The sequence below is a fragment of the Lissotriton helveticus genome, chromosome 3_1, assembly GCF_964261635.1.
Source record: "Lissotriton helveticus chromosome 3_1, aLisHel1.1, whole genome shotgun sequence".
In the NCBI taxonomy this organism is placed as follows: domain Eukaryota; kingdom Metazoa; phylum Chordata; class Amphibia; order Caudata; family Salamandridae; genus Lissotriton; species Lissotriton helveticus.
In genome coordinates this window covers 1,801,302,965-1,801,324,102 of record NC_136061.1, presented here as the reverse complement: position 1 = coordinate 1,801,324,102, position 21,138 = coordinate 1,801,302,965, and the positions used below count along the sequence as shown (strand labels likewise).

Here is a 21,138-nt window from a genome sequence, read left to right as displayed (position 1 = left end):
GTGAATTATTAAACACAGGTCAATTGTCCTTTTAGGTAGAAAGATTCTTTGTCTTTATTTCATTTTTCAATAGAGCAAGAAGAAAACCAGCCAACACGTATTTCATCGCAATTGGAAATCAACATGGTCTTGGACTGCCGGCCACCTCCCCCCTTAAAACACTGACTGAATTACCCAACTCAACCAGTCGACACATGGGGGTCTTTGGAAGTCAAGGGGGGGGTACGGGGCCCCCCCCCCTGGCCGTATTTATTAAAATATAAAAACAAATCAAAAATTTTAATCAAATAAACATTTCTGACAATTATTAAAATGCACACTTTTCAGAAGATTAGATTGACATCCGTTTCGACATGGTATGATGGGCTAACCTTAACAAATAGCTAGTACAGCGTGTTTCCTAACGTAATCTAATCATCCTGAAAATTAAACTGCATTCTAATATTTTTAATAATAAAGTCCTACGGCAAGGTCGCCAACCGGTGTCAGATCCTTTTACAGCTGCGCTCTCACGTTGAAGATGCGCATGCGCAACCCAGGGCACGTTACACCCACGTGCGCCCCCGGAACTCCATTTAACCATAACAGGAGGGCCCAGACACTCGCGCACCTTAGTGACGTCACAGTGTTGTGAGGGGTGGCTACCAGCCTGAGGAAAGCGTAGACTCCCTCCCCCGCACCCTTTACCACGGGATATCATATCCTGCCCCTGAAGTTCTGAGAGAGACCAATGGCCCCTCCCGCGGGCGGCCCCTTTCGTGAATGGGTCCGCCCCCCCGTAAGGACCTTAAAATGCTGCTCACCGATTAATGACCTTACCGCCAGACACACATAATAAATACGACATTGCTATTCTAAAAGGAAAAAAGGCCTAAGGAGAAAATTGTTAATACACAGCAAAGCACAAAACATATACATATACAGATACTCCTGTAAGCGGGAAAAAGGCCTAAGGAGAGAATTAGTTAAATATCATGGCACTGCACAAAATATTTACATCTGTTCTACCTTCCAGTAAACGGTAAATTCAAGGCCTACTGGATCGAACCCCCTAAACCTATAGTCTGGCACATTGACCAACCTGATTCTCACCATTTGCCAGGCCCCAAGGTCTGCTAACAAGGGATGGAGGGTGGGGAAAATTACACGGCCCCACGGCGGGGCGAGGAGCGAGCCTGGGAGCGCGTGCACAAAGAGGCCGCTTCCCGCGCTCCCCAGGCTTTTTACCCTTTCGCCGCCGCGACCCCGCCCCCTCGCCCCGGAAGCACACCAGTACTTCCGGGGCGAGGGCGCGGGGCAAGCGGCCCCGAAAGGGACGGGGTGTGGGAGGGGCCGGGCCCCGCCATGCTTGCGTGGGGGCCTATTGGCCCCCCCTTGTATCATGGTCTTGGACTGCCGGCCACCTCCCCCCTTAAAACACTGACTGAATCACCCAACTCAACCAGTCGACACATGGGGGTCTTTGGAAGTCAAGGGGGGGGTACGGGGCCCCCCCCCTGGCCGTATTTATTAAAATATAAAAACAAATCAAAAATTTTAATCAAATAAACATTTCTGACAATTATTAAAATGCACACTTTTCAGAAGATTAGATTGACATCCGTTTCGACATGGTATGATGGGCTAACCTTAACAAATAGCTAGTACAGCGTGTTTCCTAACGTAATCTAATCATCCTGAAAATTAAACTGCATTCTAATATTTTTAATAATAAAGTCCTACGGCAAGGTCGCCAACCGGTGTCAGATCCTTTTACAGCTGCGCTCTCACGTTGAAGATGCGCATGCGCAACCCAGGGCACGTTACACCCACGTGCGCCCCCGGAACTCCATTTAACCATAACAGGAGGGCCCAGACACTCGCGCACCTTAGTGACGTCACAGTGTTGTGAGGGGTGGCTACCAGCCTGAGGAAAGCGTAGACTCCCTCCCCCGCACCCTTTACCACGGGATATCATATCCTGCCCCTGAAGTTCTGAGAGAGACCAATGGCCCCTCCCGCGGGCGGCCCCTTTCGTGAATGGGTCCGCCCCCCCGTAAGGACCTTAAAATGCTGCTCACCGATTAATGACCTTACCGCCACAGGCCAGGTAGTTTACCGACTATCTGGCCCCCCCCCAACCGCCTACACAGAAAGGTCATAGCTTCATAATCCAAAAAACCCTCTACCCCTGCTATTTAGTTCCCTATCCCTAGGGCCTCCCCGACTCTGTCCACTGGACCCCCCCCACCCTGTGAGTAGAGCGTCTAATAAACGTCAACCCCTCATTATCAGCCGACTGTTAGTCTACTTGGTCCTGCGATGACCCCCTGTGGGACATTCTGAGATTAATGTGTATGAAATAATTTCTCAAACCAATTGTGGATCCTCTTTATCGAGTGATTCTTCACCGAGTGACTCTGTGCACTCGCCTATTCCCCCCCCCCTTTTACGTGCAGCCGGGGGAAAAAAGCAGCCCCCCATGGTGCAATCTGGGTCCTATCATCGTTACCCCATGTCCTAAAATGAACGAGGGTTTGGGGGCACGCCTCTCGAGGGTCCCTGCAGATGCTGTGATCGGGGGTATCCTGGTACTACCATTCCACCCTTCCCACTGGGATACTGTACCGTATGCTAACCATCCACACCTAGCCACTACGCTCTGTAAAGTGTTAAGTGTATGGTACTACTTTTAACATGGAAGTCCCTACTTCCTGAACCGGGGAAATGAGGCGTTGCCTAGGCCTACCATTCCTGGGGTTGCCGAGGTTAGGAAATGCACACCCTTGTGTACTGTCCCCTCTCTACCGTTGTCACTTACCAATTGGTGGTCTATGCATATCATGCTGACACTGGTGGCCCCGCGTGCACAGGCGCCGTTACTGTAGGTATACATTTTCCTGTTACGGCAAATACTGCCATTTTGTGAAACCACATCCTGCTGCATTACTGCCGCCAGCCCAATATACGGGCTTACACACCGAAACAATCAACTCTCTGTTGGCACTTCTTGCGTCTTTTGATCGCTCGCCCATCCCACTTGCGTTGTTGTTTGCCATCCTGTACCTGACGTCAGCATCCCTTGGGCTGTCCACCTGTAGCAGCTGTTGTGATGCGGAGCACTCCAGATATCCACCATGGACCCGGCCATACATAAATGGAAAAGATAAACACAAACCATTAGTGTTTCTGGCGATAACTGCTGTATACGTGCTAGTCTTACATTGCCATCCCTTGCTACGTTTGATATATAATTGGTGTCAGATGCATACTCCTAAAACACTTCCGACTAAGTGTTGCGCATCGCCTCAGTTTGTGTCCCCTGTAGCCTGACTGTACTAGTGTTACGAAGAGTGCCCTGTAAAATGGCCTTCAATGGCGAATACTACCCAGTGTGTGGTGCAGTGACACAAAGGATGGGGTCCCCAGTGCACCCCATAACGCCCTCATGACTCCTTAAGAATGATTAGGATATCAGTTTAAAAGGAACAGTCAGTTTGTATTAACACCCACCCAATCACGACTTGATGAAATATACGTAATCTAAGTATCGAACCCCCCGCGCCTGACTGTTGGCTTCGACCGTGGCTGACAGTGGTAACGCGTAATATAACTAAGGGGCAACCATAACCTATATATATTATTCTCATGATCCCAGACTGAGCATCAATTCCTTAACAAGGATGGACAACGGGGAAACAGCGGCCCTCATCCTCCTGGACCTCTCCGCGGCTTTCGACACAGTCTGCCACCGCACCCTAGTACAGCGCCTCGGCAACATCGGAATCCAGGACAAGGCACTGGAATGGATCACCTCCTTCCTCGACGGAAGAACACAGAGAGTCCGTCTACCACCGTACAAGTCAGAGGCCACCGAAGTCATCTGCGGCGTACCCCAGGGATCCTCGCTGAGCCCAACCCTCTTCAACGTCTACATGAGCCCCCTCGCGACCATCGCACGCCAACACAACCTGAACATCATCTCCTACGCCGACGACACCCAGCTGATCCTCTCCCTGACCAACGACCCCGACGCCGCCAGAGCCAACCTGCACGAAGGGATGAGAGAGGTTGCCGAATGGATGACGACCAGCCGCCTGAAACTGAACGCAGACAAGACGGAGGTCCTCATCCTGGGCTCCTCGCCCTCCGCCTGGGACGACTCCTGGTGGCCCCCCGCCCTGGGCACCGCACCCACACCGACGGACCACGCACGCAACCTGGGCTTCATCCTGGACTCCTCCCTCTCCATGACCAGACAAGTCAACGCCGTCTCCTCGTCATGCTTCAACATCCTGCGCATGCTACGGAAGATCTTCCGGTGGATCCCCACCGAGACCAGGAAGACTGTCACCCAGGCCCTCGTCACTAGCCGACTGGACTACGGCAACGCCCTCTACGCCGGAACCACCGCCAAGCTCCAGAAGAGACTCCAGCGGATCCAGAACGCCTCAGCCAGACTCATCCTCGACATCCCACGAAACAGCCACATCTCCGGACACCTGAGAGACCTGCACTGGCTCCCGGTCAACAAGAGGATCACCTTCCGCCTCCTCACCCACGCGCACAAAGCCCTACACGACCAAGGCCCGAGCTACCTCAAAAACAGGATCAACTTCTACACTCCCACGCGCCCCCTCAGATCAACCAGCCACGCCCTCGCCGCCGTCCCCCGCATCCGAAGAGCGACAACAGGAGGAAGGTCCTTCTCCCACCTGGCTGCAAAGACCTGGAACTCACTCCCGTCCGACCTGCGCCTGACCCAAGACCACCTCTCCTTCAGGAAGAAGCTCAAGACCTGGCTGTTCGAGCAGTAACGGCACCCCCCCCCTCCCAGCGCCTTGAGACCCTACGGGTGAGTAGTGCGCTATACAAATGACTTGATTGATTGATTGAACAAGTTGCAAGTAACAGGTGGCCCTCCCGCTGCCAGTTTCAAGAGATCAGGGTTTAATGTGTGACCCTTCAGCAACCCATTCTGCCTCCCCCAGTTCAGCCCTGTTCATCCGCAAATCTGTCTGACCCTCCTGCCCATATAAGAGCACCAGCAGTATCAGAGCTGGGATTTCGGCATGATCACGACCTTCCTTTTTAGATCCACACTACCATCGTGAGTTTTGCGTGTTCAATGTCCTCTGGGGAAAGTACCTGACACTAACAGGCCTACTATGGAATGGCAATTTCCTGGCTGACCTTTGGTATGGCTGACTTACCTAGGCAAAAAACAGGTGGGGAAGAATTGAGTGCCAAATGTTGTTAAGTTGACATGCAAGTGCATATAAGCCTAGGCAAGCACGTACCCCAGTGTAACTTGAATCAGCAAGCCCCCCGGTCACCCCGGACTAGTATTGTCGATTACGTAGACCACTCTGCCATGTTACCGTTGTAAGTAGCGGGCAGATACCCCGGTGAAGTGGAAACACCCAAAAATTCCCGCACCCAGAAAACTTATTATGGGGTTGCGGGGTCAGTGCAAGGACGGTGTCAAGCAGGGATCAGATTGCCGTGCCCGCCCAGCCATCATGGTCACATTGTCTAACGACCACATAAGTAGCTACCACGACCATCTTGTCGCTGAGTCATAAAGGGCACAACAACTGCCATCCTAATGTCACAGTATTTAAACCCATGTGGGCAGCTTTTCATGCTCCTTGCAATCAACCATTCTGACAAATGAGCGTTTGACGTGTTCTTGCCCCACTGTAGGTGTACAATGGGCGGCATCCCTGAGATTAGAATTAATATATTAAATGCATTTAGATACAGTGCCTCTAAATATAACATTTTTATAGCGTGTTGGTTTTCCTGCCAATCTGTCATGGGTGCAGCCCTCCTGTGCCTACATTGGACCTTCCTGATTTAACCAAAAAAGATAAAATTCTTCCCATTTCAGCCGGCAATTTATTATGGCCTTGACCCATCCTTTTGAATAACCTGTGAGCTAACATGGCCCATTGCCATATTGTTATCACCAGTAGCCGGTGGTCACCCTGGCCAACTATGTCCTGAACCCCTCGTTTGTAAACAGGTGTGATAGGATGTGGGATAGTACTCAACCTACCCACACAATTCTACTTAAAATTCCCACTGCCTTATTGCAAACCCCAGTAGCAGGTGGTCCCCCGGTCAACAATTCCCTGGACCAACTTGCTTGTAACCAGGTGTGATAGGATCTGGGATAGTACCTATCCTACCCCACTATTGTACTTAAATGCAAATTCGTGAACATCAGAGGCTGGCAGTTGGTGGTAACTTGAGCCCAAAACCCCCAAGACGGGGGATTGACCCCTGGTCCCGGGCTAGACCTCTGCATCAGGGTCTGCCACTCTAACCATCGCGCAACCCTTCACCACCAAACTGGAGCAAAAACAGTACTACGCCTCAAGCAGTACCATGCCACCCTTCACCACCAAACTGGACCACAACAGTACTACGCCTCAAGCAGTACCATGCCTGGTTAAACCATGCCTTGTAGAGGGCCCGTTACATTTCTACTCCCACCTTACACTCTAAGGAGTATTCACCTAATATGAATCATGCACTGTAGGGACTAAGCATTCATCCCGCCCTCATACTAGGGATGAAAGGGAGTGAGTGTTAAACAGCACTTGCGCCAAGCACACTGTGTGATGTACCGTAAACTAGTCCCCCTTTAATGTGGTATACGGAATTTATATTCATTATGACGGATACTCTGCACTATAATTCAGTATTTAAACCAGGTATTGACACCACGCTCCCTTTTCTTGGTCCTTGATGCTAGATGCCGGAGGTTACGAGTCAGCTCCATTTAATCAACATAATGCCGTTTGGCACCAGACAACGAAACAGCCAACTGTTTTACCGAGTGCAATGAAATTGCAACAGCGAGAAATTCCCCTGCATACTAATTTTACAAATGCATACCTACATATGCATAAACATATACATACCCACAGATGAATGCAAAGAAAATCTCAATAGTCTCAGCCCTGGGCCCATAGTCTGTCTCCTGCACTACCATGCTTTTAATGGGTCAGCACTGGTTTAATGTTCGTGCTACACAAGCCCCTTCCGCCAATCTTCTTTAATGGTCGATACCTGACACTCGGTGCGACTGTTCGAGCAGGGCCTACAACATGGCTATTCTATTTGGGAACTTACATCGCGCGTGGCAACAGATGACGCTGTGTGGCAGACCCCATAGGCTGGCCAATCGTGCTTGATTATTACCCCAAGGCCCCCCCTTAAAAGGAGGTTAAGTGAATGTAGCGCCGCCTCAGATAAACATAAGGTGTGAGCGCCAATGCCAGCGGGGTGCCCAGGGTCGCAGCGAGTCATCGGGTGAAAGACAGGCACAGTCTACGCGTACGGACTGCCTTCAATCCCGTTGTGAAAATGGCTAAAAGTGCTCTGTAGAGATGGTCCACCGAGTTAGTGAAAGTCTTTGTCGAAATCTCAAAATGCTGGGCAGTTTATAAGGCCACACAGATACACCCCCAACGCGTGCCTAATATTTGCACGTCTCAATTTTGCCATAGCTTAATTCGCTAGTCTTTCCCACCCTTCTTTATTTAGCAGGATGATAAGACTGCATAAATTTGTGTTTAATCTGAAATTGAAAATAATGCCCCCTACGGGGATTGAACCCCCAACCATAGCATCACCCCAAATTGCTACCATCGCCACCTGGGCTACCTTCTAATGACGGCACTTGACGTTGGTATTTTCTTTGTTCTTTCGTATGTACTTTTGACTTTAAATCATGTCAGTTTTCACTCTACTACCTTGCCACAACCTGAGAAAACATCGTGAGTTCTTACACCAGAGGCAACCTTGCAAAAGAAAAGTTAGGGAGCAGAGGCCATGGTGTGTATTAACAGTCTGGGTAATAAACATATATTTTACACCCAAATAGCCCAATCCACACAACACCTTCACTTTGTAAAATATTTTATGTATCACGTCCCCCTCAGCGCGCGCCTCCGCAGTGTATGCTGATGTGGTGACCGGGATGTCCGTATTAAACACCCCCTGATGTGGGGACGCATTCATTTCCTGGCCTGATGACTACATGGCCATAGCACTATTAAGGCAAAACATTTTGATCAGCTCCTCATGGGGCTATACTGACCTTTAGAGGTAAGGTAACGAACACATGTGCCTTCTGACGTACATTCCCCCATTGCAGCTTAAATTACATGAAGTGAGCACTGGTCACCAAGCTCCAGAGTCGGCAAGTAATGGATAATCATGCACAGCTGTACACGTGCACTGCAGCAACCCAACCCCTGCAGAGTGTAATCTGTGCTGTACCATTAGCAAAGGGGACTCCCTCCCCCCCACCTATCTCAGACTCTGCACTCGTGGCTCGGCTAAACCGCAAGAGCGGCCTAAATACTACGGGCAGTAATTAGAGGCGAAAGCATACAGCGAAGAAAAAGAGCATTAGCCTGGTGCACTCTTGTGAAGTAATTAACCCTGCGGGCCGCTGTAAATCCCCCCCGTATTGGTATTAAAACAAAACCCAAAGAGGAAGCTTTAGCGGCGCCCTCTCAGGCACGGCCCCGGCACTGGTATTGTAATAATCCCCCGGTATGTGCCCCAGTAAACAAACGTGATGGCAGCCTTCCATTGTAGCGTGCCCTCTCGCAGCAACTTACTTTCAAATGTTCCTGCCTCTTCGAGCATGGCTCCCCAGTGACGACGCTGCTGCTCTCCCTCGGACCGGAGACCTGAAAGCGGATTCACCCGCACTTCGCACCACTTCACCCTCGCGCTGCACTATTCACCCGCAGCTTCGGGCCACCTCCACGCTGTCCGATCCTTCCCAGGATGTAGCTCCTCCGCCATTCCGGCTGACTTGTCGTAGGAGACCGCACACCTGCAGAGGGGACAAAATAAAAGAAATTACGGGCCGCCGGGGGCCCGGGTGCTGCAGCATGTTCCGCCACAGTTGTCCGCCCTGATGAACGTCGCTCCACGTTGTCCGCTCCTTCCAGGATCTTGCTCCTCCGCCATTCCCGCACTGTTGGCACCAGCTGCTTGCAGTAGGGGACTTGAAAACCTGCAGGAAGGACAAAAAAGACAGAAAATTACACGGCCCCACGGCGGGGCGAGGAGCGAGCCTGGGAGCGCGGGCACAAAGAGGCCGCTTCCCGCGCTCCCCAGGCTTTTTACCCTTTCGCCGCCGCGACCCCGCCCCCTCGCCCCGGAAGCACACCAGTACTTCCGGGGCGAGGGCGCGGGGCAAGCGGCCCCGAAAGGGACGGGGTGTGGGAGGGGCCGGGCCCCGCCATGCTTGCGTGGGGGCCTATTGGCCCCCCCTTGTATTTCCACGACTTCCTCAGGGCTGGGAAGGATACAAAAGGTATTGTGAACAGCAAGTGGTATATTACAATGTTTTATTGAGAAACATAACTCACATGTATTATATATAAGGCTCCCGGTTTTCCGTTTAAACAGATTTTTACATATAAATACAGACGGAAAACGCTTTGTTTTTTGTCTGTATTTATATATAAAAACGGGAATATACTTACAAAGCAAATGCTCCTCCTGTCTCTGTGCTTCCCAGTAAAATACGAGTCAGAGATGCACAGGGGCGGCCAAAAGAAACAGTAATCTGCTGTCCTGAAACTGCTCCAGAGACAGGGGAACTGGCAGCGCTGTGTCTGCAGACACTCCATCACCCCTCACAGCGGCAGTTCACGCAATAATTGTTGGAGCAGTGCAAGCAGCTGATGTCCATAAGAGGTGGGAAAACACCCCAGGTCATCGGCTGCTGCTCCAGCAACCTTTTGTTTCTTGTTGTTGTATGAGAGGGTGAAGGAGGTTGATGTGGCAGGGCCGGGGGCAGAAAGCCAACAACAACCATTAGCATAAAGCCTGTCATAATCTCTGTCACGATGCACGCTGTTGGGCAGTGAGGCAGAGTAAGAGGTGAGCAAGTCAGTTAACATGACTTCATTTTTCTATTTAAAGTTTATTTAAGTGCTACTTAAATAAAAATAAAACCGAGGACAGAAATGACTGTTGCACCACCTGATGCCCTGCATTTTCTCCATGGTGTCCAGACCGTGTAGTGTTCCTTATACGGGTGCGACGTTCCCAGCGGAACAGTGCATTAGTGTCTGGCAGTCCGGCTGTTTGAAGCCAACAGTCCACCTTGAACTGGAAAATATGTCATTTAAGGAGTAGCTATTCAGAACAAAGGCGAGAAGCATAAGCCTACCCTACTATCTCCAAAGAATGTGACCTCAATTCGCTGAACACAGTTGCACAGGAATTCAAAAATACTTACTCCCATCGAATAAGTTCTACAAGAACTAGTTTTCAGATGCACACAGTGCTGCTGTATTCAGTTTCCGTAAAACAAAGTACTTTGACTGCCCCGAATGTTTTTTTATGGTTACATGTGGCATGATCGCAATATATTTGTGTCTTGGAGCAAACACAGCATTATGGACGGCACAGAATTATTTACATTGAAACCGGTATAAGATCGCCATGGTAAAAATACAAATAACCGCCCTGTGAATGACCCAATTTTGGAGAAGATGCAAGCAGGCTAAGCAGTACAGATGAGGTATGCATCAACACTAAATGATGAACTGTGACCCTGCTGCCCGTTCAGAGAGAAGCAGAGCGAAGAGGGCGATGAAACGACGAGGGCGCGCGAAGGGCTGCTTTTCCAGAAGAATAGACCTGTTCTTGGGACTAGCTCGGCGAGGCCCACGCGCTCACCTCAGGAGCCTGGTGGCTTAAACAAGTGTGAGCGGCATGCAAGTGTGCATGTCAATTTAAATAAATGTGGAAAAATACTAGCATTAGCGTTTTTTTTACTTGCGTCAAAATAAATGTGGATAAATACAGTTAAATGACCAAAAAATTAATATGGATAAATACAGACGGAAACGTGAGAAAAATAAATACCATAAAACCGGGAGCCCTAATTACATATTTGGTGACATCACACCTGAGCAGTGGAAACCCTAATTACCCATACACAGTATGAACGATAAAATTGGTGAAAAAGGAGCACAACAAATAGTGTTAAGAAGAACCTTAAGGTGAATAGTTTGGTGCTCTGAACCTTTCTTGTCGAATCCAATTATCACGTTGATTAGACATTTTGGCATGAACCTTAGAATAAATTGTTTCTAAAGGCAAGAATGTGTGGGGCAGTGAAGAAAGGAAGGAAGTCTAACAGTCGGAAAATTAAAGCTACCTGTATGATGTAAAACAATGATCTTGGTAATCTGCATAAGTAAAATGAAAGAGAGGAGACCCAAAGGGTTTATGAGTTTAAAGTGAAATGCTAGGTAAGGGCACATCAGCAAATGTCAACAAAGGGGAAAGTTGGACGCTCACTGCTCCGCCGGTGATAATTCCGACCCGGCTGGCCAATGTAAAATCCTTAGATTGATGGATTGTTCTGTGAAAGATGCACCTGTATCAAAAGGACAACATACGGTAATAATTGCCGAATTTAGAAAGACGCACAAAAGGGGGTGGTAATGTACGGAGCATATGAACCAATCAAACACTCACACCCAGTCAACATATCTGGGTTTAATCCATCACCGTTCTTTAGCCCACTCTGCCACCCCAGTTCAGACATGGCCATATGCAAATCAGTCTGACCCTGTGCCTCATGGGAACAGTCCAGCCCGAACTGCCATTGTCTGAACTGGGGTGGCTTGGTTAGCAAAATAACGATGGATTAAACCCAGATCTGTGACTGGGGGTGAATGTTTTGCCATTGTGCAACATTTCGTCCATCATCTTGTGTGTTTTGCTGTTCACCCTATGTGGGAAGGGTATGCCCAGACGTGGGTCCCTTGCTCACTAAGCCACTGAAGTCAAGCTATCCTGGCTGAAGACGGCTGATAGCCAGAAACCGGTCCTAGGATGCTTGATTCTGGTCCAGGAAAGACATGGCTTGGCAGTTCGGGCTGGACTGTTCCCATGAGGCACAGGGTCAGACTGATTTGCATATGGCCATGTCTGAACAAGCCTGAAGTGGTATTTATACTTCTGGCTGGAGTAGAAAGACTAGAACAGAAACCATCCCTTAACCAGAGACGATAACTTTATTGTTCAATGTGATGAAAACATATGGAGAGTGAGCCCGTGTTTGCAAAAAGACATATTGTATAACCCCTTCCATGCTCATGACAAGCTTAGCTCGTCATGCAGCACAGTGCTCGTGTGCTTATGACGAGCTGAGCTCGTCATGACCACACCCGTTTTTATTGCTGTCCAGCACAGTAGGGGAAACTCTCAAGCAGCGATGAGGTCAAGGTCGTTCAGAAAAAAGAGATCAAGGGCAACAAAACAACATCAACTTAACGTATTTAAAAGGATCTCGACGATGTCATTAGAAACGTTACTCCAACTGGGAGCGTGGCATTCAAAAATGTCAAGTGTTCCACATTTAGGGGCAGCAGTTAAATGTCTCATTGAGAGCGTAGGTAAATATTCATGGTTGACGGTCTCGGTGCTTCTAATGCAGCAAAGTGTTGAAGCGAACAAAATCTCATGATTCAAATTAATGGTGTGACATATGCCTGTGACAGACGAATTATTGAGCACTTGATGGTTGTGACAAACAGAAGTAAAACAAATGCATCAAACGGCATACACGTAACGTATTCAAAATCTTGAAGATGTTAGCAGTACTTCAAATGGGAGGCTGATGTTCAAATAATAACATATGTGTTAAGTCTGGGGGCAGCAGTTAAATGTCTCCTAGACAAATTCTTATGGTTGATGGTCTCGGTGTTTAAATTGCAGCAAAGTACTGGAACAAACAGCATCCATTTATTCCACTCATGATGTGACATACATTTTTGTTAGGTGACTTATTATGCACATATTCGCTGTGACAAACAGTACTAAACAAATTCAACAAATCATTCACCTCTTCTATATGTTATTAAGTGTAACACACTATGAAATGTGGTACAACATTATCACGTGTATGAGTTATACTTATAGTTACAGATCAAAAAGAGACATAAGTTTTATGTTTATATCGAATGTTCTTGGTATGCAACAGCAACTGATGTCCAGGTTCTTAGTGTGGACAGATGTCATGTATTACTCTGTGTGTGTCTTCTGAATGTTATTCTGTACTACACGTTATACGTTATAGTGTGAGACAATACCACATATACATGTAAATTAATAACAATCACACTGAGCTATAATACTAATTGCAGAAATAATAAACAAAAAATGACATTGTATTGCATATTTTTTTCAAAATGTACATGATATGCAGCTGCAACAAATGTCCTGGTTCTCAGTGTGTTTCTAGTCCCCTAGAAAATATTGCATTTCATGTTTACAATTTAAACCATGTTCCACAGTATGGAGGCTCATGATCCAAGTAACTTCAGTGCGTCTTAGTTTGAGCTCCCTGTTGCCACCTCGTACATTAGGTTGCGTTACATCAGTGCCCAAAAAGGAGAACCATTTCTGTACTCCTTGTGATGGACAGACCGCTGTATGTAGTGCTACCGGATATCTAGCATCTTGTTGGTATAGTGCTCTAACATGTTCACTGATTCTGTCTTTCAGTGGTCTTATAGGTCTTCCCACATATATATATGTTCCCACAAGTGCATTCTATGATGTATACAACAAACCTGGTATTGCAGTTGATGTTGTATCTGATGTCATATCTTTTATTGTCATAATTCACAAAGTACCATGTTTAGCCCATCTACATTCCCCACAACAGCCACATTTGTAGAAGCCTATGGTGTGTTGGGTGAGCCAGGTTGAGGTATTGACTATGTGTGGGACAGTAGGGCTGAGTCTGTTTTCAGGGTGTTGCCCCTCCCGTATGTAATCTGAAGGTAAGTGGGATCGTTCAGTGATATGTCCCCTTGTAGGATCCCCCAGTGTTTAGTGAGACTTCTCCTAATGATATGGTTCAAACCGTTGAAATCAGTGACCAGTCTCACTGGTTGTTGTTGTTGTCATTTCGGGTTGTTGACTCTTAAGGTGTCAGCTCTTTGTATATTCACCATTCTGTTCTCAGCTTTTCTAATGGTGTGTGGTGTGTAGCCTCTCTTGGTGTACCTATGCTTCATATCTGTGAAACAGTTCTGAAAGTCTGTCTCTTCACTACAATACAAGGTATTACCTGAATCTGGTGTGTAAGATGGGAGCTGTTTGCATGCAAAATTGCGTTGCACAAAGTTTCTTTGAGAAAGAGTCTACTGTGCAATTCGTCATTCTTGATGTAAAGTTCCACATCCAAAAAGACGATTTTGGATGTGCTAGATTCAATGGTAAACTTCATGCCCAGAATATTGTTGTTCAAATGAGTATAAAATTCATTCAATTTGTCTTGTGTGCCTGACCATAGTAGGAGGCAGTCGTTTATGTAACAACCCTAATAAATAATGGAGTTGATCCAAGGTGCTCCCTTTTCTCCCCAAATCCAATCTGCCTCGAGAGTGCCCATGAACAAATTCACAAAAGATGGTGAAAATTTAGATCCCATGGCAACTCCCCTGATTTGTTTATACCAGCGTTTGTCAAACATGAAGAAATTGTTGTTCAAGATGAGTTCCTATCATGGAGACAAGCATGGTAGTGTGCTGCCACTAAGTCGCCGGTCTTTTGTGTAAGAGGCAAGTCACGGCACGTAGGCCAAGTTCTGGTTCGATGCTCGTGTACAAGTACACTCCAACTAAGGTGACTAGAGTAGTGTCTGGATGCCATTGTAAGTCTGGTAGAATACTGAGGATATGTTTTGTATCCTGAATGTATGAAGGTAGATTTCATACCATCGGTCCGAGAAAAAGATTAATGTAGTAAGTTAACCTCTCAGTCGGCCTCCCATTCCTGACACAATGGGTCTACCTGGAGGAAAGGGGAGGTGCTTGTGTACCTTGGGAAGAGTGTATAGCCACGGAAAGGTGGGTCTGTAGACCTTCAAGTACATATATTCTTCCTCATTCAGAAGGCCTGCAGAATGCCAATTTGCCAAATGCTTGTTAATTTTAATGGTTAGTGGCCCTACTGGGTTATATGAGAGCAGTTCATAGCAAGCCGTGTCTTGTAGTTGGGTCAAAATGTCATGTTTGTAGTCTTCTTGGTTCATGACCACGACATTTCCCCATTTGTCTGCCTCCCTGATTAAGATGTCTTGGTCCATACTAAGTGTCTTGAGTGCTAGGCGCTCACCTCTGGCAAGATTGTCCTTGTGTTTGTGTCATGTTTTAGTACTTCTGTTGTCGTATTTGTCAATGTCTTCTAATACCTGTTTGTAAAAAGTCTCAATAGAGTTGGGCCCCGGAAGAGTAGGCGTGCACTTAGATTTAGTTCTAAAACCACTAACTATGCTGTAGTCAGAGTCTATGTTCAACTCCTCTAGGAGTAATTCCATGTCACAGGGTGGCTGTTCCAGATCCATGAGTGAAAGAAGCAATTGTGTAACTTGGATATCATGTATAGTTAGTACATTAGACCCACAGTCTCTAGGGATGTTTTTAGTATTTTTATTCATTGTCGGGTAACAAAATTTTTTTTTTTTAACTTTGAGACCCCTGATAAATTTAAGAAGATCAATTTTGAGTCTGCAAATGTCTCCTGGTTCATATGGGTTAAAGCTTAATCCCTTACTGAGAAGAGAGTCCATGTCTGGTGTCAGAGGTCTGGAGGACAGGTTGTCAACTTGGACTTCTCTATCTTGCTCTCCTATTTGTTCCTCGCATCCCCTGATATCAGCTTCTTTTTGTATTCCTCTTTTTCCTGATCTCTCCAGTGCGTTTATTTAGAGATTCTTTGTTTGTGGTAGGGCCTCAGAGCTCAATATACAATACATAGTGGCTGACTTTTTCCCCCTGCCACGGCATTATTGCCTACAGGCTAACATTATCCTTTCCAACACCAGTCAGGTCCACTGTTATTACTCATGTCGGTCTGTTTAGTCTCCTGTGCACAACACACTAGTGCATGGCAGCAGCACTGCACAGGCCGCAGCTTGTGTCTGCCTCTAAAGGCTTTGCAGCAGCTACTATGCTCAGGTTGGGACACAGCCTCCCACAGCGCCCCTTTGCACCAGCACGCCAGGACTCAAGACTCTTTTCAGGCCTTTTCATGCAGATGCCAGGTTTTTGGCTGCAGTTGGGCCAGGGCATCCTCTTCCTACCGTTGGCTTATACAGAGCAGAGGTTCAGAGTGGAAGAATCAATTATGTTAGCATTATTGCATAACCAATAATAAACAGAGCAAATCATTAAACATAAAGAAAATGGACCCATTCATTGATTTTGAAGTATTTATTTTATATTAACAGCATCAAATGAAGTTTCAAAGAAGTTCTTTGTGTGCATATGGTAAAAAACATTGCCATTTACAATGCCAATTGCTCCAACTCCAATAAATGCGAGACCGACTGCATTTCCAATGATTGAAATTTGTGTGCTGCCAGTAATAAAAAGACCTATGGGCTTTGTCAATGTTTGTTTGCAAAGTTTGTGAGCTGTTCGGAAGCCACAACTGTTTTCAAACTGGTATTGCGACATGCACCACATCATACCTCATTGACAGACCTTAATGTCTGTAATCTGGTGTTCAGTGTGGGTCGATGTTATCAGAAATACCCACACACAGTCATAGAGGAAATGCTGGGATTTGTTTTATCTTGTTTTGTGATGAGTGTAACACCTTAATTCTGTCTGGACACATTTTGATTTGCAGCTGTGATAGTCAAAATGCATAAAAAGGAAACTGTAACTTACTGGCATGTAGATATGTGGTTGCATTGCATGTGCACTCCGCAATTCCTGCATTGTCAGTACACACCTCATCAGTCATACATCCAGGTTCACAGTTCAGCTCCTCTGGAATGAAAGAAAACAACAGATCAAACATTTGGAGGCAGTCAGTGGATATTAGAGCAGATTAATGACAACACTGCCAAACAAACCAGAACAGTCCCTGTGTGAATGTAGTGCGGCATTCCTCACGCGTTTCTCAGTGTTTCTCACAAGGGCTTCCGTGCTTTTAATGGAACAGCGCCAGCCTCTCCCATGCCATGGCTGGAATACAGCCACTTTGGTCAGTACAGAGTTATCTTGTAAATCAAAACGCTGTATTGTCCATTCAAATATGGCCGACAGCTTTTCATTCACTCCCGATTATGTATTTTGGCCATCACATCGATGACTTGAGTAGTATTGATCGAGTACTTTATTTTAAATTATCTTATGTCAGTACTCTTTGAGATATCCAACATACTATCGCGGTGATTTAACCATATCCGAGATTAATATACTTTGCCGATATGGTAATTAATATTAGAGCACGTTGCCAGATTGAGGGCTTTCTTATAGATATTTCGAGGCTTATGATGAGCAACAACGCGTGTCATTATGATATAGCACTACTTCAGTGACCACTCTAATATGGCCGCCATTCCGGAGACATGACCACAGTTTTGTTTTCCTTTGGGTCACGTGATCGGACCCCGGTGAATTTGAAATAGGAGGAGGACGCCGACAATGGTTCGACGTTCCTAAAACGAGAGAGGGCGGACGAGGTGAATTACTTTTTCACACAAGTACGTGTGTTTCCAGTAGATATACGAAGGAGAGGCAATAAGTGGCTTACTATTATAGTTTTGTCACAATTTATGTTTCAGATACTACGAGGGCAACTTTGTGGCTTTCGTAACTGCTAAGACTGTGAGTACATACCCGTTTTATGACATTACCTGGTTATGTCTTTGTTGTAGCCCTACGTTTATATATGTCTTTATTTTATTTAGAACATCACTTGAGGCAGAAGGTAAGACCGTTTGATTGGGCATGGTCTTTGATTGTTATTGGATTTCACATATATGGATTTAACAGCTTATGGCATTGGTTTGCTTTATAGGACCAGAGAATTTGTGCCAATAATAAGTTTTTGTGAGTATTGCAAGAAATTTTTGTCGGTATTGCAATATTATGATTACTCTAATCAGTGGGTGCATGACACACAGGGGCATGGCCACTGAATGCATATACCCCGGCTTGGCGCATTGGTTTAAGAGAGAGTATTGATTTTTGGCACTATTGGTGTGGTGTTGGTTTAGATATATGTATATATTTGAGCACTGGCTATGGCACCTAGTTGAATGTAAGCAGACTGCCTATATCATGTTCTCAAGGGATTTTAGGTACATTATTGATTATGCGATACTGACGCTTTTTTGTATATATTGCCATCATTGAATGAATTTCAAATATGTATAAAATTGTAAATTAATGTATATATGGTTGATTTGTAAATACTGCCCATATAACGAGAAAAAGTGTCAAAACGTACTGCACATGTTTAGAAAAACTGAGTAGCAGTACTAATTTATGTTGCCATACATGAATGGATATGTGGAACAATATCTATACAAATGAAAAAGTATATGTTTTGATAATTGATACATAAAAAGAAACAATTTTTGATAGAATTGTCTCTTGAGTACTGTGATTTCATGTTCACTAGTGTGACAAATTTCAAATTATAAATAGTGTAAAATTATTCCTTTAGGAATAATTGTTGGTTTGTTATTGATTATACCCAGTTCCTTGGGACTACTGGGTTGCCCTATTGTTGTTTGACATGGCTGGAATGAGGCTGCGATAACATTTCACCAGCATTTCCTAGCAGGACCAGTATATCTGTAATTTCTGATACAGCAAGGATCTAGCCCAGAGAAGCAGCGAGGCGCTCATCATGGAGTATTTGTGTTGCAGCAGAACTATCTCAAACACGAGGTCCTGTACACAGAACATTATGGGGTTTGGGGTTTACTTCAGACCAGATTAAAAAATCAGGATGTAAGGGAAAAAGGGCAGCACATCAGGCTCTTGAATTTTTACACTACACATATTTGCATTGCATGTGTGTACGTAGAATTTGCATAATTACAGTTGTAGCCAGGAGGAGATAAATGGGTTTGCCAGCATTTCTTAGATGACAGCCGTGCTGTTACAGTTTGGATTACACAGAACCATTACCATCTTTTCCCTGCATGGCTGCCATGCCATTCATGGCCCTTCTTTTTACAATCTTTATTCGACCGTATGTCGCCACAATAGACAGAAGCAATACATAGCAATTAAATGGTTATAAAATAAATAACTCCATTAACCTCAACCTAATTTATAAGATAAATAATGCAATAATGGGGGTGTGTTCTCACGCGGACCAAGATAGGGGCTACGAGCAGCCGCAAATACCACCTCACGAGCGAAGCAAAAGCTCTCCCAATGTCTCGGAGTATCGTTTGGAGCCGTTTTTCACTTTTGCCAGCTCCTGACTGAGCCCATGACGACAACAGTAATTTTCTCATCCTTTACACACGAGCGGCTGCCAATTTATGCCTGCCGCTTGTCTCCTCTGACCTCCTACTGAGGTAAAACCGGCGCTTTAGTATGTATTGCTCATCAACGTTTTTCACTAACATTTTGACTATTTTTCCTTGCTGTTTTGGAACTATTCATTTCCTGCTGTTCTCTCATGAGTGCGCTTAAATGACTGTTGCTCAGATGATGTCCACATTTAATTAATTAATTAATGTTTGGTCATATTGAGAGCCTTTTTTGAGGGGTCAAAAGTACCTTCTTATGAGCGCTTACTTACTATTTTAAACCAACTCCTGTACGCTTTAAATCTCCAACGGAGAAGGAAAATGTATTCTTTTTCTGCATATGGGCAGATTGACGTCTCCATTGAAAGTGATTTTTCGTCCTTCTCAATGTCTCACGATGGACAGTGATAATTCTTCTCATGTCAAAGCCTCTTCATCTGGCAAAAAACCTAAGAGGGCTAAGAGTGATCCCCCCTCACCCATTCTGTCATTGCATAACACTGACCTTGATTCAATTCTTGATGAGGTGATGGGGAAAAATTCTTTGATGCCCACTACCAAGGATAAACTCCAACAAATTGAAGATAGGTGGATCACAATGGAAGCAAAGGTATTTGACATGGAACAACGTATTAGTGACCTGCGCAGTGTCTCTATCAAAATTCCTATTCTGGAACAGTAGATTCAGCGTCTTAAGCTTCACACTGAGGACCGTGAAAATCGCAATAGACGCAATAATCATTGCCTTTATGGCATACCAGAAAATTTGGAAGGTCCTGACATTCTCCTTTTTCTTAAAAGATTTCTGTCAGAGCTTCTTGATCTTCCTCTAGAGCCATCACTGAATATCCAGCGTGCTCATCGCTTGGGTCATATTCAACCGAACTCTGTTCGACCTAGAGGAATTATAATGCTATATTTGGAATTCACAGACCTTAGGTGCATCTCACAGGCAGCAAAGGTGAAACGCCGTCTTGTTTGGGCTGGTTACCCCATTTTTCTCTCTCAGGATATCTCCAACACTTCTAATGCCAGAAGGAAGGAATTTCTTGTACTTTGTCCTCAGATGAGACAGTTAAACATTCGATATGGCATTTTGCATCCCTGCTTGTATAAAATTACTCACAATGGCTCCTCTCGCTGGTTTGATGATCCTGTCAAATTAAAGTTTTTCTTACTCAGTCTCACACCAAATTCTATGGATAGTTCTACTCCACGGGCCCGATTCACAGAACTAACTTAAGACAAAATCCTAAACGTACTACCATTTCCGTATTCACAGAAGGCACTTACTCATTTTGGTATTCACAGAAGACACTTACTCATTTCGGTATTCACAGAAGTTAGGACTCCTAACTTTAGGACTCCTAAATGCATTCTGTGAATACCGTAAGTCTTAAAATTAGGAATTTTCTCAATTCAGTAGTAGTATAGTTAGGACTCCTAACTTTAGGACTCCTAAATGCCTTCTGTGAATACCGAAAGTCTTAAAATTAGGATTTTTCTCAATTTAGTAGTAGTAAAGTTAGGACTCCTAACTTTAGGACTCCTAAATGCATTCTGTGAATACTGTAAGTCTTAAAATTAGGATTTTTCTCCATTTAATAGTAGTAAAGTTAGGACTCCTAACTTTAGGACTCCTAAACTGAGAAAAATCCTAATTTTAAGACTTTTGGTATTCACAGACGGCATTTAGGAGTCCTAAAGTTAGGAGTCCTAACTTTACTACTACTAAATTGAGAAAAATCCTAATTTTAAGACTTTCGGTATTCACAGAAGGCATTTAGGAGTCCTAAAGTTAG

At 45.5% G+C, this 21,138-nt stretch overlaps 1 protein-coding gene across 1 annotated transcript in view; it reads right to left on the bottom strand.

The window, feature by feature from the left end:
- The window catches only part of LOC144823828 (uromodulin-like), a 722,123-nt gene that overhangs the window by 383,699 nt on the left and 317,286 nt on the right, over positions 1 to 21,138 (bottom strand). Inside the window, exon 3 of the mRNA XM_078682690.1 lies at positions 16,725 to 16,826. Within this exon, the coding sequence (XP_078538816.1) occupies positions 16,725 to 16,800 (76 nt within the window). The 5' untranslated portion in view covers positions 16,801 to 16,826. The remainder of the gene's footprint in view (positions 1 to 16,724; positions 16,827 to 21,138) is intronic.